At 44.1% G+C, this 24,613-nt stretch overlaps 1 protein-coding gene across 5 annotated transcripts in view; it reads right to left on the bottom strand.

Moving 5' to 3' along the window:
* Positions 1-24,613, bottom strand: part of PLPP4 (phospholipid phosphatase 4) — a 140,112-nt gene that overhangs the window by 73,235 nt on the left and 42,264 nt on the right. For 2 of the 5 annotated variants that reach the window (XR_007728767.1, XM_050803999.1), the window contains exons 2-5: positions 17,111-17,219; positions 7,335-7,425; positions 2,422-2,485; positions 208-332 (exon numbers count right to left, since the gene is read on the bottom strand). Coding sequence is in view for 4 of the 5 variants with exons in the window: in XM_050803999.1 (XP_050659956.1) it covers positions 208-332; positions 2,422-2,485; positions 7,335-7,425; positions 17,111-17,219 (389 nt within the window). In the remaining variant the exon portion in view is untranslated. Of the gene's footprint in view, positions 1-207; positions 333-2,421; positions 2,486-7,334; positions 7,426-17,110; positions 17,220-24,613 lie in introns of those variants that run through there. The other 3 variants (XM_050804001.1, XM_050804002.1, XM_050804000.1) reach the window with 2 other exon arrangements.

The raw sequence follows: 24,613 nt of genomic DNA, 5'->3' as shown, positions 1-24,613 counted from the left end.
CAATGTTTTATAAGCTCCAGAGCCTCATTCCAGGCTTATTACTTCCTGTTGAATAATCTTGTTTCTAAGCCAAACGCCGTACAGTGAAGAAAAATGAACTGCGCTTGACATTCACATACAAGTGCTTTGCTCTGCACCTAAATTCCCAAAGACAGTGAGCAGGAAACATGACTGGGGGCACTAAGAGCATCCCAGCCATGAACTTACAGGAGGAATGGATGCTGGGGAAGCTTTTGCGGCCCTCGGACACCAGATCGGGGTCACCTGTGCAGTGCATTTCCGAGTTCATCACTCCATCTGGAAAGCAGCGGTAAAAGAAATCGGGGCGAGGTCTACAAAAGACACCATGGACATTTTCAATATAAAATGTTGCCATCACAAATGACCCCAAGCTGAACCCCCAACTCCCCACTGCCCCTAGCTCCTTCCTCAGCCCCCTTGGCCGTCAACACTGGAGCTCCCCACAGAATCTTCTAGACACAGGCATTTGAGGAAAAACTCAGGCTTTGGTGTCAGAAAAATCTGAGTTGGCGCTCCCACGTACCACTTACTCGCTTTATGACCTTGGGAAGGTCACTTGGTCTCCCCCAGCTTCAGTTTCCACATCTGTAGAAGGGGGAAATCAATACTGACCCAAAGCTGAGGTCCTAAGGATAAAATGACATGACGTACAGGAGGCACCTAAGCAGTGTCCTCTGGCTTAAGCTCCTTGTTTGACAGGTGTGAAAAGGAAGGCTTCATGCCACCCGTAGACTAAAAGTTACTTCCTGTCTTGATCTACCGCTCTATTGTTGGATATTGGCATGGATTGCTCAAATGCCAATCCATAGGTCTCATCCTGAAGAGAATGATAAATAAGTAATCCTATTTATCTACCGCTCTACTGCTTGATCTATTTCAGAGGCTGCCTCTGGGATCCAAGACTCCAGGCGCCTCGTGTCCATATATCCTGAATTTGGGTGGCCACTTGCCCTTCCTGAAATGGCAGGCCTCACCCGGCCTTACTGAGAGACCTTAAATATTCAGCTCCATGATGCAGAAGACACAGTGCCCCAGGTTGGCCTCTCTGGTCTAGGACATGGGAAAGAGACCTCTACATAGGGGTGGCCCTGGGCCTGAAGTCAAGCCTCCTGCAGCAATCACAGCTGAAGGAAGTCCTGAGTGCTTACTGGGCTTCAGACACAGTGCTAAGGTCCACACACCCATTGTGCCATATAATCCTTAGGAGAACCCTGAGGCAGAGCCTGGGGCTGTCTGTATTTCACACGTGCAAAAATGAAGGCTCTTCATTGCTCAAGGTCACACACATCCAGTAAGTGGCAAAGACGAGCTCTGAACACCAGTGCCTGGATCTTTGTGCCAACATACTTCACCGCATGCTTTACTGCCTCACTCGAATGAGGGTCCTTACACAGGTAGGTGATGGCCTATCACCTCACATTCATACTCAACTAATATTCGCTGAGCACCTACCGTGGGTGAAGCTTAGCTAATGTTAGAAACACAGCACCTGCTTTCTGAGCACTCCAAGTCACAGTCCTGATCGCCGGTCCTTCAGTTCTGCAACTCAGGTAGGGCCTAAGCAGTCTACCAGAACAGCTGGGGTTCTGTCTCTCCAGTACTCAGCCAGCGTTTCTCCAAGTATGGATGTCCACCTAATGCACCAGAACCTCAGAGGGCCGAGGCCTGACAGTGAGCACTGGTCAGGGCACTGTGGTAGCTCTAAGCACACAAAGTTAAGGGAATACAGCAGCAACAGGCCACGTACTGCCTGATTTTTATCTATTTCCTGCCCCCTCAGTCCCTGGCCTGCATCCAGTAGATAAAATAAATACTAATGTTCTGAGAGGGGATCTAGTGTGTCCCAGGCCAACAGCCAGCTAGAGTTAGTTAGGTCTTGTATTCAGATATTTTGACGGCTCATGTCTGCAGAGACCGGCTCTTCACCAGAGTAGTCAGAAGAGAAGGAAAGATAAATGGAAAACAGAAATCATTTCTCAGGGGCAGTAAGAGAAATGTGCCGTAAGCCTAGGCTCAGATGCCAATCCATATGTCTCATCCTGAAGAGAATGATAGGTAAGAAATCCTACTTATTTATTAGAGACCAAAACTGACAAGTGAGAGGGTGTCAGGGGAGGCCTTGGGCTGGCAGTGGAAGGAACTGGAAACGCCAGCAGTGAGCTTTGTCCCACAAGAAAGTATGGTCAGTGGGCATTTCCTTGCTAGTGATCTCCTGCTTTCTAAAATAGTGAGTTCGTAATTCAAAGGAAAGATCTGTGCTAAGGATGGAAAGCTCAGAAGGACGGTTTAAGGGAGAGCTAGATGAGCTCAAATCTGTCCCATCCAGTGTCTGCTGGCCCAGCTTCCTATACAGATGACCTTCATAGTCTAAGTCACCATTTCATTCTTCTTGGAACTTACCTTCCCACTATTAATTTAATAGTGTTTGTGCAGACTCCATTCAAAGCAAGAGCCAAGGACACCGCTACAAAACAAAACCAACAGACAGAAAAATAGCAAGCAGGCTCTCAAATCAAAATCATCATCATCATTATCATCATCATCACTGTTACATTATAATACTATTTAATGACCATAGAAATAGGCATGAATACTTTGAAAACAGAGATACGTTTGGGTTGCTAGAGCAAAATATAATTACGCCAGGACTTTGGAGAGTGACTCATAAAATTCTAGGCCCCTGTGTCATGAAATTTATCTCTCCGCCTTGACTGAAATTTTCACAATCACAGAGGAGCTCATCCATCATTTTCTGGCCTGATATGAACAGATTTAATACCACAGCATGTAGAATTTCTTTTACTGGTAGCAAGAAACATAACTTTTTTTATTTCCTCCTGGCAACCTTCTCAGACATAATTCTAATCAGAGCAGCTGCTGGAATCCTACTGCAGAAAAGGACGTCCCCACTCAGCAATTACCTCATTATTGACCCATCACCGGCCGACAGCTGTCCATTTATTATCAAACAAATCACTGTTTCTGCAAAGGTGCAGAGTCCAAAAGCCTCACTGGCTTTGGAGAAGGTCTGCCCAGGCGGTGCTTTTTGCCATCTAAAACAGCAAGAACTTCTGGGATACATTATTTGATCATACAGAGCACAGGGACTTTCTCTAAACAGTTTGGGAAGACTTTGCCAGACGCAGCACAGATTGTCCCGAAGGTGGCAGGTAACATGAGTCACAGAGCTTTCACTGCAAAGATCTTGCACCTCTCTCCTGTGGTTTATTGAGAGTGCATAAAAGGCAGAGTCATCACCATCAATGTGATAGAAGGTCAAATGCCTCACAGAAGCAATAAAAACCTATTGATGCCCCATTCCACTGCTTTGTTGAATAATAAAGCATGTGAGCTACCATTTCCCTTCGGCAAATATTAACTGTTCAATACTAGCTGAGATTTATATAAGAATTTAGCAGTGAATGGGGGCATTTTCGGGAAGGAGCTGCCTAGGGCAATTCACGGCCCATCGAGAGAGACAAATAGGTTGTTCTATGAGCAGAAAGTACTGTGGAATGGCCAGTACCACTAAGAGCATGAGCCACAGAGATGGGAACACAACCCACCTGTTTTTAACAAGTCATCTGAAGCAGAGAGAATGGGAGGGACACATTCAAATGAACATCTTTGTCAAAGGGAAACAAATCACCTACGTGTGAGATGGGGGCAACTGGCCATATCCGAGTGTGGCAGAAAGGAGGGACAGGCCACAGACTTGGAGGGCAGAGCGTGAATCAGCAGCACAGCACTGCCATTAAAACACGGAGCATGAAATGGGGGTGCAGAAATTGGAACTGATATGAGGGAACTTGGAAAGATCCACTGACTGCATTCTGAACACATAGACCCTTCCTTCCTCAAATGCCAGCTCCCCTTCTCTCTGGCAAGCTCAGAGCACTGTGGAGAGGCCTCTCTCCAAGAGGGGAGAAAAAATTCCCTAGAATATCTTTGCCATGTTCTCTCCACAAACCCTGATAATTAACAGGTTGTGAGATTGCCGGGAAATTACTGTGGTCTTTTCTCTGTTAGGGCTGGCCTGCCAGGCTCACTGCTGTGTTTTCCCAGTGGGGCTGGACTCATTCTCATCCTGGTCCTAGCATGGCCTCTCTGGGAACAAGCATCCCTGGCCAATTCCCTATCGCCCCACATAGATCTTGGTGAACTTCATACACAGCCACATGGATCACTTCCCCAGCCTCTGAGCCTGGTGGGCTTATCACAGCACAGAGCCGTTCTTTAAAAAGTCTGAAGTAGCTAAGCTGGAAAATGTATGGATGTGTTATAACCACCACCAATTGGCAATTTTCCTGTCTGATCCAAACACCTGAAGGAAGCAGAAAGGTAGGAAGCTGGTGATGATATTTAACACAGTCATTTCAGCATTATAGCAGGAACCTAAACTGTTTAATATTTTTATCGGAATAGCACAACCCTCTGGGAATCAATGCAGGAGCCCCTCACTGATACTAGAGAGAAAGCTGTGCTGGGATCAGACCCATAAAAGGCTGGACAAACAGGAAAATAAATGGCCCCCATCAGGAATGCTTGTTCATTAACAATAACCCAGTGGGTCTGGTCATAAAGGCTGTTCTGTTTTTACAGCATCCCACAGCACTGTGGGTTTGAGAGAAGAGTCAAAAAGACAAACCATACTGCATCTGATAAAAAATTTCAAAGCAACGTGTCCCGTGAGTTGGCTTGTAAGCAGCCTGTACTCAGGACACTACTGGTTATAAGCATTCCAGGGGATTAGAGGGCTTTTGTTGTTACTTTCGTTGCTGTAGGAAATCAGTACTATTGTGCTTTTATAACAGGGTTCCTAGAGTATACAGACCTGACTGTTTTGCAGCCTGAATTCCTAAAAGCCCAATGCTGCATGGGGCAAACCTCACTCCTCTCAACCAATGCCAGATGCACAAACATGGCCACTGTTTACCTGGAGATGAGGGCAGCACTTGGGATCCAGGTTTGGAAGCCTGGGTTAAAGTCTGCTGAAGACATCTGAGTAAAGAAGAGCACTGAGAACTAAACCTCCTGGTTGATAGAGTCCTGAATTCCAGACAACACTGGAAAATCTACACCCACTTTTCTATCCTTGGCTTTTAAAGATCACCCATCTCCACCCCCTACTTCCAAGGCTTCCTAAAAGTAGCAATTTAAAAAAAAAAAAAACCTCTACACACAATGGGAGGCTGTTCATCATTTTTATAGGGCAGGCTGTCATTTATTTAGGCAAACAGAACATCCAATAATTCCACCTTCTCTGTTAACATATAGCAGACAGAGTATGATGTTCAGTTTTGAAATGTCACCCTAAGGGAGATTTCGTTCAGAATGAAAAGTCTGGAGAAGGCAACTGTGAGCTACTTACTGCTATGACAGCAGCCCTACTCCAAAAGCCAGCCGTCAGTGAGAACCACAACCACGAAAGACAGTTCTTACCCACAGCCACTTATCTTGAGAGTCCATGCCAGGGGAGCTACTAGAATAAAGTATGAACTAAAGGGATTTCCAAGTGAACTGAGAGGGCTCCCAACAGTACTTTTTGGAGACTAGGGTGATATCCATCCAAACACTGCCTGGCCACTCAAGCCATGTGTGAATGGACACCTACCTGCGTCCTTGGAGAATGTGACCTTTTCCCACCTCAGCTGAGGAGACTGAAACCTGTGACCAAAAGGCCAAGCCATACAAGGGCAGCCTGCGGTACACACCTGACCTGAGGGAGGGCATCGACAGGCTGGTCAGGGACTCACAGTTTTTGTGGCCAGGCTGGAGAAATGAGCTGACTCTATCTAGGAAGTACAGAGACTCTGTCCAGGAAGTCTGGACCAAGAAACACAGTGAAGCTTGGTGGGTGGGCATCAAAGTTGAACAAGCAGACAGATTGGGGGCAGAAGCCACCACCACTGCAAGCCCAAGTCTCACATACACCAGAGACATGGGGCAGCAGAAACAAAGTCGAGGCAGAGGAATCAGGCTGGGAGTGTCAGGAGAAGAGGGAAGGCATACTGCAGTGGTCATGAGCCAAGAGGGAGGTCTCCCCTCCTGATGGCCCAGTTCCCCATTCCAGTCCCTGTGAGGTGCCTCTGAACTTTTCCCCCTTTTTTCTTGGATGTCTGTGAGATTGCTTATCAGAGCCCTGTAATTAAACCCCTAATTTATTTGAGCTAATTTGAGAGGGATTCTGTTCCTTTCACCTAGATAGGGCCTAACAGAAGCCTGGTTATATAGGAAGCATTCTGTGTGCTGCTTTAGGGCAGGAGCTGCTTGTTGTCCCACACTCCCTAGATGCAGCTCTCACACTCACTCCCTTACCATGAAAAAGGGAGGACCATATTTTGCTACATTTTCATTTCCTCAAAGCCCAATAATTAACAAACACACCCTTAAGTGAAGGCTCTCATTTTCCAGACTTACTGTGCCATTGAATGGTAAGTCCATATAACACACCAAAAACAAAATTTAGGCTGAGGATTTGGGTAACTTTTAGGTGACTGTCAAAAAAAGAAAAAATCAACCTGATTTTTTTTTGGTTTTTCTCATGGTCAAAAAGCTGAAAACTTGGCTACAGGCTAGTTTATTTTGTTTGCTAAACAAGCCAAGTAGTTTTGGCTATCTCTTGGTGCCGTCATTTACTCAGGATTTGATTAACATGAAGACCAGAAAAACACATTTAATCCTGAAACGTCAAACTCTTGTGCCCTGCAGACATGGCTTAGCTTGGGAAGAATTTATAACAATGATGTTATAATCAATGACAAAGATCATAACACTCTTCACATAATAGTGAACACTTAACTACCAAAATGTCTTCAAACTTCAGATGAGTTATAGAGTTTGTTTGTAATATCTATTTTATTTTACACCCGCATTTGCCCATTATTGCCTCTAGCCAACAGTGTTTGGTTGAGGAGTCTGTTGTTGATTCCTGAATTGCCCATAATGTGGGTCTATTAGCCAAAAATGTGAGACTGGACAGTCGGAGGTAACCAAGTTTTAGATTTACTTTGCCTACTGCCAAGAGCTGCCCAGAGTGTGCGCCTGAGCAGCACAGCTCTCTGGTGTGTACGGGGTGTTATGAGCATTCAGCACAACGGACAGCGACAGCGGGCGGCGTCTGACCATCCTCCATTTAGGACTGCACACTGGCTCTTATTTGGGCTTAAAGTTTATCTTTATTTTATGTTATTCCTCCCCAGCTTAATTTGACCAAAAGAAAAAATCAGTTGGATGCAACTGAGATTTCTTAAATGCGATCATCTAATTAAGGCCAGCCCCATTCCCTAAAGCAGGAACTGTGAATACTCTACCTAAGAAGGCTTCCTTAATTTCAGTCTTGTCTGTTCGCCGGATAATTTTCACCACACAAATAACAGCCAGGGGTGTGAGGAAAGAAATTGCCTGGAAGAAATAACAAACAATCCCTTATGAGGACATCAGTTTGCTATCAGAAGGGCTGATTGATAATTAGTTCCCGTTAGCTTCATTTAGACTCCCTAGTTGAATAATCTTACTGAACTCCTGACCTCAAACAAACAAAGAAAAAGGATGATGTATGTCTGTGCTTAGAGACTACACAGACTTTAAAAATGGAAGATCTGATTGTAGGTTATAATTGATTTGTAATTGCTGAGAGCCATGTTTAAAGCAGTGACTTTTTAAATGGAAAAAAATAGTCTATAATTACAATGAATCATGTTTGCCAGTAATTCCCCTCATGCTCTCCTCTGTGGAAGGGTGAAGAACCCTTGGCTTCCCACTCCCATCTCTCTGGAAACACGAGTGCATTTGGGACTCACTTAGAGTCAATCAATTCATTCTTTTTTGGTGTTCTTTTGTTGAATATTTATCTCTTCTGCAAAGCAGAGTTTAGTCTGTTTGCATAAAGCCTCTCCTCTTCCCTTCCTCTATCCCCTTTCCTCCACATAGATGCTCAACTCAGACTTAATGAGTTAAACTGGTGGGATTCAGATGCAACCAACACTCATTACAAAACCTACTGTGAAGTGGAAACCATGGTAGTTACCATCAAGTCCAGGAGACTCTTACATCCTCATGATAGCTCTGTGACTGCCTCCTCCAGGCTTGAGGACTAGGTGATGCGCCTGGGAACACAGAACTGGAGAGGGGCGAGGCCAGGATTTGGGGACAATGTTTCCCTTCCCATATTGAGTCTTTATTCCAGCTTTCCATAATTAGTAAATTGTTTTTCAACATTCCACCAACCATATAAAAGGTATTTATGTTACTTCCTTATGACTATAACATCTCAGGATAACAACATCAGAAGAGACTGAACATCTTACAAATCCAGAATCGGCCTACCAGTCAGTCGTGGGAGGGCTGGGATGTAACTGTTAACCAATAGTGTTCATAATTCTGGAAATCTCCCTCTCCACTCTAGCAAGCCGTCACTTTTTGGAGAGGGGCTTCCTGATGGGACTAAGGCATGGCTGGAAGATGCGCTTCTTTTTTAAATTTATTTTTTATTTTTTGAGATGAAGTCTCACTCTGTCACCAGGCTGGAGTGCAGTGGCATGATCTCCGCTCACTGCAACCTCCACCTCCCGGGTTCCAGCAATTCTCCTGCCTCAGCCTCTTGAGTAGCTGGGACTACAGGTGTGCACCACCATGCCCAGCTCATTTTTGTATTTTTAGCAGAGATGGGATTTCACTATGTTGACCAGGAGCTCTTCTTTTGTAAAAACAGAATTCACCCAAATGAATGCAGGCTTTTAAAATTATTTGAGATGCTCCACATCCTTACTACAATCAGACAGCTAGAGTTCAAATCATCCTGGGGACTCCCCTTTGGGAACTGTCTTCAGACGCCACTTGTATGAGACATGAAAAAAGCCCTCTCCTTACCTGTCACCATTTATTTCTGACCAGAAGTGGTAGTAACCAGTTTGACAATTCAGCTGTGGCCCTGAATGATTTAGACGGTTTAAAAGTCAAATAAGCAAGTCTTGCCACCATGGAGGGTATTCAGGTGCTAAAGGCAGATGCATGAGAGGAGATTCAGAACCGCTACAGAGAAAGCAGAGGATTCCCTTGGGGGCTATTCAGAAGGGCAACACTCATGAGTTAAGAGGTCCAGTAAGTCTGTGAAAGTTGCCATAAGTTATTGGGCAGCTCTCACACCTAAATAACTACATGGCTTGTTAAAGTACTGATTTCCTCAAACATGCTTATATAGCAGGTCTAGAAATGTATATTTTTAACAGTATCTCAAATGGTACTGATGCTGATGATTGAGAATTATGCCTTAGACTTTTGATTCACGCATTTAGTGCTTAAAGAACAAGAACTGAAGCACCACTTACTGAAGTCCAACGTTATGGTCAAGGCCAAAGAAGTCCTTGTTTCTCCAAATCCAAACATGAAGCCCACCAGCTTACCTTTCTGTTTTCTGTCCCTTCAAGCACTGCATACAGACCAGGCAATGTGCTCCCAAATAGGAGAAAGCAACTCACCAAATAGGGGATGGCCCAGTAATGACCACCAATTCAGCGTTTATATAGGAGAACAACATGATTCTGAAGGAAATATTTCAAGACAATCCCAGCTGGTATAATCTAAGGTTAGGCAATAATGAAACCCTAGAAAAAAATTTGAGTTGGGATGACTTTCCCAATGAGGCTTCCAAAGGAAACTCCAGAGCAGAAAGTCACTGCCCACACAAGAGATGTGGGTGCCAGGTGGGAGGTGCTCAGGATCAAGGTCAAGTGTGCAGGCTGAAGAATTCATTAGAGCTGCTCAATGACTCCAAGCTAGTGGCCTGATGGTCCAGTGATCTCCTTTAGAACCGTTGCCTGCCTCAACTTGCCTCTTCCTAATTGGACCCTCACCTCTACTTCCCCAACAAGGCTGGACTTAATTTAACTCATGCTACAACTTCCCTAGGTAGATGTATTTTGGTGTCTAGGACCACTATCAACTGCTCTTGAGCCAAGGCTAAGCACCCAGGAGGGCCCAAGCCTCCCCACCTCAAGAGCTTCCCAGGCGAGGAAATGCAGCCTTCAAAGTGCCGTGTGGCTGCAGCCAGAGTGGCTTCAGCAGAGGTGACTGTGTGATTGCAAGATGTGGCTTGTTTCCTCCTCTCATCCTAACAGCAATGGGCCCTGGTGTCTCATTTCTTCTTCTGGAAATGTATCAGCCATATCCTTGGGTAGCAGGGTCCATGAATCAGGATGGATAGAGACATAGTTACATGTATCATTCACCCCCTTGTATACAAACATTTTTTAACTGAAAGTTGGAATTAAGAGGTGAACTTCAGAAGCCAACACATTGGGAAAACAACCTCCTCCTGGGGCAAAACACCTGTGAACTGAGTGAAGGAGGAATGAAGAGAGTAAGCACCCCACCACCTCACTTTCACTCAGCAAAGCAGATTGAATTGAAGCCAGTGCATATGCATTCCACTCTTCGGACAAAGGCCATTGGTAGCTGCGGTTCTGCTGCTCGGGCCAGGGGAGCAGATGACGATGGACAGAGGGACATAAGTTGGGGATGTTCCCTTGTACCTCCACACATGGGCAGAGATGGGGGGAAAACATGAGCAAGCAAAATCTCCCTTGGTATTGTTTTCTCTTCTGTTAATGTTTCCATGTCTAATTTTAAAAGAATCAAACCCAAGGAAATCCTAGGATGAGCCCAGGGTAGGAAGATGGGGAGTGGTCAGTGCTTATTAAATGAGACCTGAGAGAAAACAAAGAATTCCAGACAAACACTGCTGCAGAATTCAGAGAACATATTGAACCCTTCTTGGACTTGAGTTCTGCTCACTTGTTATGAGTATGGGGCTGCTGAATGTACATACCTAGGTTAGAATAACAAAGGCTAATGTGTACTGAGAACTTACTAAGGACTATGGTCTATTCTAGACACCCCATGCAAATTAACTCATTCAATTCTCAGGCAATCCTAGGTGGAAAAGGCTCCTTACTTAACGAATAGGAAACTAAAGCACAGAGAGGTTCAGCAACCTGCTGGAAGTCACACAACTAATCAAGTGGTAAAATGAGGATTTGCACCCAGGTCACCTAAATTAAGTTCTACACTTTTAACCACAATGTTACAGCAGTTCCTACCCTAGAAAGTAAACATTAAATAAAATACAGTGCACGCTTTTTTCCAAGTTAAAAAAGAAAGGTAAGGCGGCTTGTTTCCAGGTCCAGGTCATAGATAAGTCAAAGAAATTTCAGTGACAGCTGTCACAGCTTAAGCACCTACTATGTGTTAAGGACTTACCTCACACTTTCCAATCTTCTAACTACTCTGTTGTGGAAAATATTATTCCCATTGTACAAATAACCAAACTAAAAATCATAGAGGTCAGTAAACACACAAATGCACACAGCTAGTGGGAACAAGACTCCCAGACTGGGTTGCCATGCTCCTGGGTTGGAGTCTTGAATCTCAGTGATTCCCTTAGCCCAAAAGCTTTATTTTACAGATGGGGAAAATGAGGCTGACAGAGATTATATATTGAACACCACCTTTAAAGTTACTAATTGTACTGCACAGTGCCCACATAAAGAGATAGCATATGCATCATTAAGCAGGATCTGGGATGTGGCTAGTTTTGTATGTAGCTTGTTCCACAGGCTGGGAAGCCAGAGCTCTGTACAAAAAAAAAAAAAAAAAAAATGTGTGTGGAATGGTCTCAGATTAAGGAGAGGTGGGTTTAAGCCCCAGCTCTGACACTTATCTGTTCTTTGTCCTTGAGCAAGTCACTTAACCTCATTAATTCTGTTTCCTTATCTATAAAATGGGTATGATGATAATAATATCTATGACAGGTATTATTCGCAGGATTTCAATTCACCAGCAATTATGGAATGCTGATTAGGTACCATGCACTAAGTAAAGTGCCATAGGTCTGTCATCCCCATTTGATGTTCTCTACAGCTTGATGAGACATGTTCTTAAAGACGCCTCTCACAGATGAAGAAAGTAAAGTGCTAGGAGGGGACGTGATCTTCCACATTTGCATAGCTAGTGAGTGGCAAGCTGGGAGTTGACCCGTAGTAGGCCACTATGGAGCCCATACCAACTGCCCACCAACAGGGTCCAACAGAGAGCTACCATCCAGCAAATGCTGGTTGTTGACTAGTATTTCATTATTTTCTGGAAAAGATTGTTAAAAGGGTATCAGGATCTTGTCACCAGACATATAGGATTGAAGGATTTTCAGTTCAAGCCCACCTGCACCCTGAAATCTGAGTAGTGTGCACCTTTGAGTAAAGGAAGGAAGCTGGGGACAGAAAAGGGAGCCTAATTCTCCCAGGCACCCTGACCATACCCTAAATGACCAACTAGGGTATGGAGCATCCACCCATGAATCAACACAGGAAGGGGCGCCAATCCCTGGCCAGTTCTACACCCAGAAAGTGGGTCATCCTCATGTGCTGATGCAAGGCACCGTGCACCATGCTGCCTGGGCACTTCCGGGAAACCACAAAATGTGGAGCAGTGTGTTTGAGGGGGGATGGCATGAGGATGCCAAGGACTTCTAACAACCAGAAGAGATCGAAGCCAGAGCAGCCCTGATGTGAGGGTGTTAGCTAGAGAGGAGCTTGTCACTAAGGTTCATTCACGTCAGACAAAACAAAACAGTGGGCCCAAAGTGCCTTCATTTCTGGCTTTTGACAGAAAGGTGTGTTGCAAAGTGATTATAAAGACAACTTTAAGACACTCAGACACTTGGAAAAGGCCCTGCTGTGGGTAAACAATTACATTCCGTCACAGATAAAAGAGCTGTCTAAGACTCTTAAAAAGACCCTAAAAATTAAAGTGTCTATCATGATCCAGCCTTGTCTCTTTTTCTTCCTTCTTCCTCCCCAAAATGACTTTATTTCTGTCTTCCTTAGAAGCATCCTATCCCAGAATAGAAAACCCTGGTATCAAATCAACACAGTATCTATCAGTAATAGTCTATGAGAATAAATCTGGACCTATCACGGTCGAAGCAAAAAGAGAAGAGGGCAAAGAATAGGGCTTGGGTGGATTTCTTTTGGAAGCCAAGGAAAAAAGTTTGCAAAACCTATCATTCCTTAAACTCCTTACTGAGTCTTACCTATTCCTCAAGGCTTTTTAGTGAAGCACTGTCCACCTTGTGTTCATGTCTGTGCCCCTCCCTAGACTTGAAACCATATCTTATTCATCTTTCCTCATGGCAAGTGTTTCATAACCATCCACTGAATTAGGTTGTAATTAACCAATCCAAAGCTATCCTCAGTCTAGCTCTATCCATGCCCCATTCTTAGCCCTTACACATAGATACTCCAAACAGACTCTATTGACAGGACCCACGTGGGCTCACTCTCCATTTCTCTGCCTTTACACGCCTCTCCACCTAACCAATCACCAAAGAGGCATCAAGCAGAGTGCCTCCAAGTGAGAGTTTGCACTCACAGCCGGTGCTCAGATCCTGGTCCAGCCACTGACGGATGTATAATCTTGGACAAGTTGTGTAATTTCCCTAGTTTTGTTTTCCCTAGTTTTGATTCTGAAGATTAACTGAGATGTTCTTTATAAAGTTATAAGCACAGCCCCTGAATTCAAGAAATGTTTACTGTTGTAGCTGATGAAGAAGAAAGAAGAAGAAAGAAGAAAGAAGAAAGAAGAAAGAAGAAGGAGAAGGAGAAGGAGAAGGAGAAGAAGAAGAAGAAGAAGTAGTTCCCTAGAAGTTTACCTGGGCCTCTCCTCTGGCCCTTTTCAGATTCCATTTTGTATTAGAGTACCATCCTAATGTACCAGCGATCCTGGAGGGTCCCTGAAGGTACACCCCAAGTCTCACTGGACTTCTTATCCACTATAGCCCCTATGGTTTTCTTTACCCATAGCAGACTCCCTGAAAATGTCCCCTGAATGTACAAAGAAACAACTACTACAGATAACAAAACGTGTACCAAAAAGCAACAACTAATACCAATGAAGTTGTCCTACACAAAAAGTAGGTTTTTAAAAATGTTCTGATAAACCCCTCACACTCAGCAAGCAACCGGTACCTCTTTTGAATAAGGAAACAGCCTTCCATAAAGGCCTTGGGCATATACCTGAAATGCTAAGCAAGACTTCTGAGTGCATCTGAAAAGAATTCTCAGCCAGTCTCTGGTCAACAGGAACACTGGGTTGTCAAGGGAAACAAGCTCTTGGATTCAAACAGTTCTAACTACACCCAACTTTCAGGGTGACAGACATCACCTGAGCTAATGGCGCCACAGACAGCGAAAGTGCAAGTTAGGAGGCTTCCAGTGACATTATTGCCATTTACTCTGCACTTAATTCCCTAACCATTATTCTGTTAATTTTCTTGTTACATTTGCCCAATTGGTTCGTCTAACTTGCACACACATGACTCTAGAAGCATTAATTATCCAATAAAAGAAATCCAAGTCAATACCAGCTGCTTCTAAAAAACACCTTGGTAAGAAAGTTAGAAAGTTCACCTTTTGATTAAAACATTCCAACCAAAATTAAAGGAGACCCCAGGACTTTTTTATGTAGTAAATAAAAAAATTTAAGCTTTCAAAGAAAATCAAGCCATTTTATACATCAGTGAAAATGGATGTTCTATTACCAATTATTCTACCAACGTCTGAAGGTTTTAAAGTACCAAAATAATACAATGCTTTATATTAAATTCTTAAAACCCAGGAGAACAAATCTTTTTTATGGGGTGACAAAATATTTTTCATCTTTGCGTTATAGGTATTATAAATGTATCTACTGCTTTCCTTGTGTTATTATGGAATTGTACTAAATCGTGCAACCAAATGAATGAAATTCATCAACTGCTATTAATGAAATAAAAGGTTGAACTTATTTCATTAGGAGAATAGAGGGTATGAATCAGTATGTGTGGCTGAATATCCTTCTGTTCTCTGAGAACCCCAGTGCTGAATAAGCCCTCTACTGACTAATTTCTACCACCACCAGCATGCAAATTGCTCCATCCTATTTGTGCCTGTAGCCAGAATATTTGTGGCATTTGTATCTAGACTTCAAAACAATCCATTGTTCATAAATCTAGGACACAGCCACAGATTTCTCACAACATCCCATATGAACATTCATCTCCAAATTGTGTTTTTACAACACATGAAATGTAAAATGTTATGAAAAATAGGAGTAACTGATAAATAGAAGCTTCTCCCTATTAAAGCCATTGAGTAAACTCATTACACATACACTGCTTCCTTTATTTCTAGGATTTATAGAAGATTTGAGTTACAGCAGAAATGAAAAAAGCCTGATTTTAATAGCCATGTGTTAGTAATTCCCTACTCACAACAACCCTAATTTGTCAATTTCCCTAAGATTTATAAAAATCCAGTTTACTTTCCAGTAGAAAAGTAATTATTAAGAAGCAATTAAAATAATACTTTAATGCTCGCTGGCATTATGGGCATTTCCAAGAGTTTGCAAAAACACAGATCTTTCCAATCATCACTAATTAACAAAATTTCCTCCACAAAATCAGAGGGATTTCTTTCAAAATACAAAAATGTTCCCTGTGTGTCTATGAAGTTTCTGGAGCAGTTCCCAGAGAGGCACGAGACACCATGGCAGGTCAACAGGAACAACCTTCAAACTGTTGGGAGGCTGCCCATCCAAAAGTGACATTATCGTTCCATAACAAAGAGGAGCTTAAATATTTCCTCTGCTCCAGAAAGGCTGGATGGTGATTCTCCAATTCTCCAGGGCTTCATTAGCATCAGCAAGGAGTCCCAGACACTGCCTCCAACCCTCAGGGCAGCCTGTTGGCTGAGAGCTGAGCTCCAAGAGCTGGCTGCTAGAACCTGGTGCTGTGCTCACTAGCTATGTGACATCGGGCAAGTTCCCTCATCTCTCTTGGAATGCAGTTTTGCATCTGTGAAATGTGGACAACAATGACATCTTCCTCACTGGGATGCTGGGTGGAATTAAATTAGACCATCATTTCTTAAGCTCTCAGCAACAAGCCTGGCATATAGGCAGTGAAATGTAAAAGGTTGTGGCAATTGCCATGTGGCATTGGGGGTGGGGGGGGGGTAAAATTTATCTCAATATATTCACCAGCTCCATGGGTGCTTGCCCATTTATTCTAGAAGGAGAGAGACACAAGACACTCTCAAGAGGTTGAAGCACAGGGTGGTCTTATTAGTGGCCAACAACTGACCAGCTAAAACCAGAAAAGAGGTTAACAGAGCTATCTGGGTACTTTCATTTGGGCAGAATCAAGGCTTATCCTAAAAAGAGAGTGGACAGAAAATTCTCATCACTGGCTTCTAGTCTTCCTTTACTGTAACTCAGCATAGCCCAGACAAGCAAGTCCTTTCTCATTCTACAATATTGGGCGATGACTTGTAGAAAGTAGAAAAATTCCTCTTCAAAGCTCGTCTTAGTTTTAAAATAAAATAGGCACTAGGAATAACAGCTTCTTACCCTAAAGCCTCCTATCAACTGTTAGTTCTTACACTTCAGCCCAGTTAGTTGCTTTGGCTTGTTCAGGCATGTCTAGACAGGCCGAGGCAAGTCTTAGCTTATAGCTTATGCCCCTTCCTTATTTGGAAACGTTATTGCTTCTTTAAATCCTTCATAAGCAACTTTCTCTTTTCCTTTATTCTCCCTTGCCTTTACCTATTTAAGAAAGTTTTAAGCTGTTAGCCAATCAGGTATTAGTTTTGACTGTGAGGTCCAGCTCCAGCCAATGGAGACAGGACACAGTAGCAGGGACAAGCTGCATAAGGGATAAAAATTGCCTCCTTTGTTCAGGCATGTTCTCACCATCGTTCCATCTGTGATGAGCACGCTTTCTGCAGAAAGTAAACATTGTCTTGCTGAGAGAATTAAATCTATGTTCGTGTGCTATTTCTTTGTGGCACCAGGGAACAAGCATTTCTAACAGAGTCCTTCTCACATGACCAAGCAGCTCCTATCATGACAAGGAACTGGATTTTAATTTGATGGGCTGCTCACCTTCTCTTTCTCTCAGGCCACTCACTGTCTTCAGGGTTAGAAAAGCAAAGATGAAAACTCATTTGGTTCATCTTTGAGAGAGCAGTCAAATAAGGCATGAAATCATGGTACTTACAAACATGAGGCGGGTGGGTATGTTATCTGATTGCACCAAAGGATTTTTATAGAGCCAGATCTCTTCCGGTTGGATGACTCTCTGGAACGGATCCAAAAACTCTGTAAAACTGAAACGTAAAAAGAAAAGTACATAAAGGTTAAGCGTTCTGTTGCTGCGGGAAGTTCCCAAGGAGGCCCCCCACTATGCACCCTCAGTGGGGAGAATCCAGACTGCTGCAGAGGGGGAAAGAGACAGGCCCTGCTGTCAGTTCTCACTGGTTCAAAGGCTTGGGAAGGACTGAAAGAATCACTGAGACTTTACAGACTCTTCCATCACCACCTGCCAGCCAGGACAAATTCCATGCATAAGGGAGTAGCTTTGTGTGTACAAAGACTCTAAGGACTTGGGGTTCCAAAGTAAACTGGAAACTGAAGTCAGAATGGGGCAAGGCCAGGGCAGCAGTGTGGTCTCTTGAAAACAAAACAGGCTTGAGGTGGAACATAAGCGAGGGAGTAACTGGCACAGCTGCCCGTGTGCTGTCTTCATTGGTTGGGCAATGAAAAGCAGTTACTGCCAAGAGAAAAACTAAGAAAGGGTTAGAAATGCAGGGGTTTGCTTTTTCAGATCTCAGCCATCAGGCCACCTCCCAGCTCTCCAGCCAATCTTTACCTGAGGAACTAAGTTCAGCACCACTTCAGATGCAGTTGGAGAGGGCAAAAGAAGCCAGGTCATTTGGTGCTTTGAGTGCCAGGCTAGAGGACTTTGATTTTGAGCCAAGGAGAGGTTTGGTAAAGGAGCATGGAATGGGAATTCCAATTCAAAATGGTGGCCCTGGCCATGGTGAGGATGGAACTTGGAAGAGAGAATAGAAGGCAAGGTGGGAGGTGCTGAGGTTGTGGCAGCTGTCCCTGCAAGAGAGGCTAGCAGACTGGAGAGGAAATGGATGGCATGGAGAACCTGTGGGCAGGAGTGGCTGAAGCTGATTCCTAGGCTTCTGGTTTGGGTTTCTGGGAAAAGGATTCCCATGATCCAAGATGAAGAGTGCAGGGGAGCAGGAGAGGAGGAGAAGCTCAGCTTTCTCCTCCTCTAGGAAACCCTCTAGGGTGGCCAGCAGTCTTGGTTTGTCCATAACTTTTCCAGTTTTAGCACTGAAAGTCCTATATCCCAGGAAACCCCTCAGTCTTGAGCAAACCAGGACAGTTGGTCACCTAAAGCCATCCCAGTCTCCAGACAGAATCAGGAGTCCCACAGCCCCGGTTTCTATCCCAGATTTGGGACGTTGTACGAGTATGTTCTGTTTGCAGCTTCAGCTCCCCTGTGAGGGTATGAGGGCAGGAGCCACTCCAGGGCTGTCACCTCAGAGCCCAGTAGCACGGCTGGGCCACTGTAGGCACTCAGAGACCACGGAAGTTAACATCTATTTGGGACTTTGAACAGGTGACACTGAAACTATTCTTACTTTGATCAGCCTGACTCTCAATTCTATTGTGTATCTAAGAAACCTAAAATCCACCCATCTTCTGTGTCTCTCTCCCTGTCTCTCCCTCCCTCCTTCTCTTTCCCCTTCTCTCCCTGCCTCCTCTGTGACGTTTTAAGTCCTAAAAGTCTGTATATTTATGTAATTTCGAAAAGCAGTGGTACCCATGACCGTTCTGCTCAGCACTGGGCCCCCAGCGCCTCTGCCTGGCACACAGGCATCTCTTGGTAGCTATTTGCTAGATGACTGAATGGACTCCTGCAGTGCCATCATCACAGAACCCAGTCAACCCTTCACCAACCCTGAACCTGGAGCACTTCCATTACAGAATCCCTACTGCATCCCCTCACTGGGGTGCAAGTCACTTCTGCTATCAGTCTTCCAAACCTCCTCTAGAGCTGCCTGGAGGAGCACCCTCTCTGGGCATCAGAAACCTGCTCTCTGCCCCAGCTCGCCAGCTGAGCTGCTCCGTGCTGTGGAGCAAGCTGCTTCCTCTCCCAGGGCCTCTGCAATGGGGGAGGCTGAACTAAATCCAAGACTTCAATTTGAGAAGGGTCAGAACCTTCTAGAAAACACCCTACCACAGACCTAAGACTCCACGTGAACAGAGTCTGGTAATGTGGATTTTAAAACACTATGATGGGCCAGGAGTCCCCAGCATTGAACTAAATGACACCTAAGGGTCCCAGAGCCTAGGATCCAAGGACAGGACATCCTGTAATTTAACTCTTCTCATTAACAACTCTTCCACCCACTGCAGGACAGGCTCTAGAGTCAGGTCCAGCAGCGTTCAAACCCCAACTCTGGCACATGGTGAGTCATTTAACATTTTCTGAGCCTCAGTTTCTTCATCTCTAAAAGAGACACACCTTACAGAGTTGGAATGAAAGTTCAACGATGGAATATATATGTAGGGCCTGACAGAAGAGAAACAAAAACTAGAATTGTATTACTATTATCATTTTACTCTAGCCTAAAGCCGCATGTTTTTATTAGACGGTTTTCGGGCTTTGTTTGATTTTGTGACAACCTACTCCCTGCTCCCAAGTGTTTTTAAGACATAATGAAATGAAGTGAAATGAAATAAATTTTGCTTGAAGGATGTCTTTAAGAATGTGTAGTGTCTCTCTGATAACCAAAGCTTCAGAATACTCCAGTTTCTGTAGCTACATAACAAATTACTTCAAAACATTTTATTTTGCTCATGAATTTGTGGATCAGGAAATTGAGAGGGGCTCATCCTCTAGGTAGTTCCCACTTAGCATCTCTCATGTGGGCACAGTCAACGGCTGTCCACTGACCAGGCTGTTAGCTGGAACCCCTGCTGTTGTTTTTCGTATAACAGGACACAGTCTCTCCCCTCTTACCTCAACTTCCTATTCTGGGGGTGGGGGGAATCAGTGACACAGGAGATGACTAGTTGCTGTATTATGGATTTGAGTTTCATTCGGCTATAAAACAATCTTGTTGGGAGAAGTAGGGGGAGAGAACCTCTTCCCACACACACGTTGAGACAGATCCCAACTGGTCAATGATCTTGTTTGTAAGAAAGAGATTCTGTTGGTTGAGTGCCTAAAGAGAAAGGTGATTGGCCTTCGGATCATACCAACTTAGCTAGCGTTGCTAACCAACTGTTGCAAGCTCTGAAAATAAAAGATCTCGAACCCCATCCCTCCACCCCTAGAAAAACCCTTCCTCTCCAGCACTGTGGTCTCAGGGTGGTCAGAATTATTCATAGCTACTGGCTTCCCCCACAGCAGGTATCCCAGGAGAACAAGGCAGAAGCTCAATGGCTTTTTCCAACCTAGTCTCAGAAGTTGTGTAGTGTCATCTCCAGTCAGAAGTGAATCCTAAGGTCAGTCTGGATTCCAGGGAGGGGAAATGACTCCACCCATTGACTGGGGTGTGGCAAGTTCTTACTATAGAAAAGCAGATGAATGAGGGATATGGCTGCAGCCACCTCTGAAATATACTCTGCCACCCACAGGGTGCTACTGACACTGTGATGGCCACACACTCCCACTCTGTGAGACCCCAGAACCTTGACTCCTATTTTTTCTTCTCACACAGCTGGCCACAGGGCAATGGGACCAGGTACACCACAGAGCACCTTCCTTCCTCGTCTTGTTTGTCTTTCAGGTTTTATTATCCTCCTGGCAATTTTTCTAAAGCCTGGTGCACCCAGCATTTTGCACAATCCCTCACTCCACCCTGAGTAGCTGCAGCCAGAACCCATTTATCAAGCAAATTATATCCTCTAGGAACAGCAGTACTAAGAAAGATCGATGTCCCTTCTCCAGCCATGCTTCAGCCACTGGCGTCTGTCTCAAAGAACGCAGACAGTGGAGCTAATATGCAGAGGACCAAGGTCTTCATAAAGCTTAAGGATCTTAACAGGGACAGAGGAGGGCACAGAGTGGAATGGAAAGTCCTGGAGAGGTTAAAGGTGTTCCCAAGAGAGAACATGCCCAGGCCTGGAAACATCCTTCCACAAGCTCTTTGGAAGTGGTTTGGAATCCAAGAAATGAGATCCCTGCTTCTAGGGAAAGTGTGAAGGCGTGGTCTCCAGCAGTGTGTTACGTTGGCGGTTCCGAAACTTTAATGTGTCCAGGGATCACTGGGAGGCTTGTGACTGCAGATACAGAGACAGCAGGTTCAGAAAAGACCTTAGAGCTAGCATTTCCAGCAAGCTCCTGGGGGTGCCATGCTGCCGATTTGTAGATCAAACCTTGAGTCACAAGGGTCCAAGGCAGCAGCATCTTGTGGGATCTTGTTAAAAATGCAGAATCTCCAGCCCCACCCCAGACCCAGTAGATCAGAGTCTGCATTTAACATGATCCCCAGGGAATCTTCTCCATGACTGTGGTAGAATGTGGGTCACATCCATGTATTACATTGGTGCAAAAGTAATTGTGGTTGTTGCCATTTTTTTTTTTAAAGCATAGCAAAACCCCCAATTGCCTATGTACCAACCCAGTACAATCTAAATCTAAACCCACCTAACAAAGCCATTAAAATCATCTCAAGCACCACTTGTGTCATGCGGGGAGAAAAAAATATAGAAAACAAAATGAAAACTCAAAGGCACCGAAACCTGAAGCCATTCAGTGTAGAGGACTATAGCCCGGCCAGCCTTAGTAGCTCGCAAGTGTCAGTATATTCCTGGCCAGCGTAATTACGGACGTCCTTGAGTTTTTTAAGAAAAAGTTAAAGAAATTGCAGCAACTCTTTGACCACTAGAAGGTGGGTAAAACCATTTAGTTTACTTTTATTTCCAATAAATACAGAAATAAAGCCCAGAAGGCTCTGACAGATCCAAGGATGCAGAGGTCCTTTGGGGATGAGGGTCAGGCCTGTTGTTCTCACTGTGAAGGCCTTTTCCCTTCTCTGCAAAGCCTTCATTAAGAATAGAAGAGCTTTTGGGAGGCCAAGGCGGGTGGATCACATGAGGCAAGGAGTTCGAGACAAGCCTGGCCAACATGGCAAAACCCCTTCTCTACTAAAAACAAAAACTTAGCCAGGTGTAGTGGTGCGTGCCTGTAATCCCAGCTACTTGGAAGGCTGAAGCAAGAGAATTGCTTGAACCCAGGAGGTGGAGGTTGCAATGAGCCAAGATCATGCCACTGCACTCCAGCCTGGGTGACAGAGTGAGACTCCATCTCAAAAAAAAAAAAAAAGAATAGAAGAGCTGGTGTGTCTGTGTACATAACTCGGGGCCCTCTGTACTCAAATCATGTGGATAATCGCACTAGTTATCCATTGCATCTCACAATATGTTTAAGAGTAGAGTAAGGCTCCTAAAACTTCATCAGGTTTGATGACCAAAAATAAACAGCCCTACAAATTCTAACAGATTACAAGGTAGCATTTATGAATCATTTCAAAGGAAAAATGCTATTTAATGAGACTGTATAGGTGTGAATGCAATATTTTCTTCATTGTTATCAATAAACTCTAGTTCAGCAGCCATGCCAGTCTAACCCCAAAATCACGGACTTCCCCCATTACAAGCATTCATGAATTGTTAACTATTGTCAACATCATTTCACTTAATAGGGATTCAAACTAAAAATAAAATGTCTAGACTGTGCAGGTCAAATGTTACTACATTGAAAAGCAAAGTTACTACCAAAGTAAACATATTATTTTCTTTAATGATAATTTTAACTGCCCAAAGTCAGGTAAATTGTTGTTAGATTTTAATCCAAGACATACTTCTATTTCTTTGCTGTTTAAATTGGACAGTTATCTTTTTTTTTTTTTTTTTTTTTTTTTTTTGAGATGGAGTCTTGCTCTGTCGCCCAGGCTGGAGTGCGGTGGTGCAATCTCGGCTCTCTGCAAGCTCCACCTCCCAGGTTCATGACATTCTCCTGCCTCAGCCTCCTGAGTGGCTGGGACTACAGGCACCCGCCACCACACCTGGCTAATTTTTTGTATTTTTAGTAGAGACAGGGTTTCACCATGTTAGCTAGGATGGTCTCGATCTCCTGACCTCATTATCTGCCTGCCTCGGCCTCCCAAAGTGCTGGGATTACAGGCGTGAGCCACTGCACCCATCTGGACAGTTATCTTAATCTATTTATATCTTAATTTCTCCTGGGCAAAGTGGGGGCAGTTTTACGTATTTTCTCCTTAATTTTCCCATGATATAGTTTGAAGACCTTAAGACACATTCACTCAGCACCATAAGACAGGACAAGAAAAAAAAATTCATGATGAAAATTCAAAGATGTAATTCTAACTTTATGCCAAGCAATTTTCTCTTGTGCATTGTTCATGTGTGGTTCAGATGTTTAAAGGGGATAGAGCTTATAATTACATATATATACACACAAAATGCACACACACACACCCCACACACATAAACACACACGTGTGTGCACACACACACACACTGCCTGAAATTAAGTGAGTGGAAGGCAAATAAAAGGATGCAATTATTTAAGATGCAGGGAGAATCCACTAAAATTAACCAAAATGGAAAAGAGGTAAAGGAGGATCTGACATTGACTAAGAATGAAAAGCAAGAAGAAAACTGAAGTCAGAGTGATCTGAAAGCAAAATATAACAGAAAACCACACACCTCTCCCCTTTAAGCAAACCGTGGCTGCCAGTGGCTTTCACTGCTAAATCACAAAAGCACCACCTAATACCTTTTTTTGGTCACCTGAATCTTCACCTACAAGCAGCAGATGCAATTCCAGAGGCACACGTGGCATCACTGGGGGCTCTCCAGGCTTTTAACTGACTTGGCATCAAGTTAGAATATGGTCCTGCCCCTAGGAGGATCCCCAGACTAGGGCTAGATAGGGCAGCATCTAGACTCATGACAGATAAGAACTACACTCACATATGCTCACCTGCACACACACACACACACACACACACACACATACACACACACCCACACATTCTCTTTCTCTCTCTCTCTCTCTCTGTCCCTCTTCCTCTCTCTCTCTCTCTCTCTCTCTCTCTCTCTCTGTCTCATTCCCATGCTCTTGTTAGTTAATTCTGTTTCCATAGCTCAACATGACTTAAGGACCCAGGATACGTATCTTGTTACACAGAAAGGCCACAGGAGGGGACAGAAAGTGGACTATCATCTTTGCCAAAGTTTTCTTCATTCAACAAATATTTACTGAGTGTCCATGATGTGCCAAGTACTGTTCTACAACACTGGTGAATACAAATACGGTCCCAACTCTTATGGAGATTACAGATTGTATAATCTGGGTCACAACAGATCGTGGAATTGGTTGTTGAGGTTTTTCCTTGTACACATCAGAACACATGAGCTTGCCACTGCACTCTGCTTTAAGAAGATGTCTAGATTGGAGTGCCCCAGTAGTTGGTCTCATGAAATAGCCTCCCCAACAGAGCCACCTGTGAGGACCCTGGTCCTCTAGGGATGTTCCAAGGTATGTATCTATCACAGTCCACATGTCAAATGTGGCAACAGGTGCAACCCAAAGTTGGGAATCCAAAGGAATGGCTGATATTGACATCACATCAGCAGAAACAGCAAGTCCATGACAAGGGACAGT

The sequence above is a fragment of the Macaca thibetana genome, chromosome 9 (assembly GCF_024542745.1).
Source record: "Macaca thibetana thibetana isolate TM-01 chromosome 9, ASM2454274v1, whole genome shotgun sequence".
In the NCBI taxonomy this organism is placed as follows: Eukaryota; Metazoa; Chordata; class Mammalia; order Primates; family Cercopithecidae; genus Macaca; species Macaca thibetana.
The sequence above is the reverse complement of the archived record's forward strand: the minus strand, read 5'-3'. Positions and strand labels throughout refer to the sequence as shown.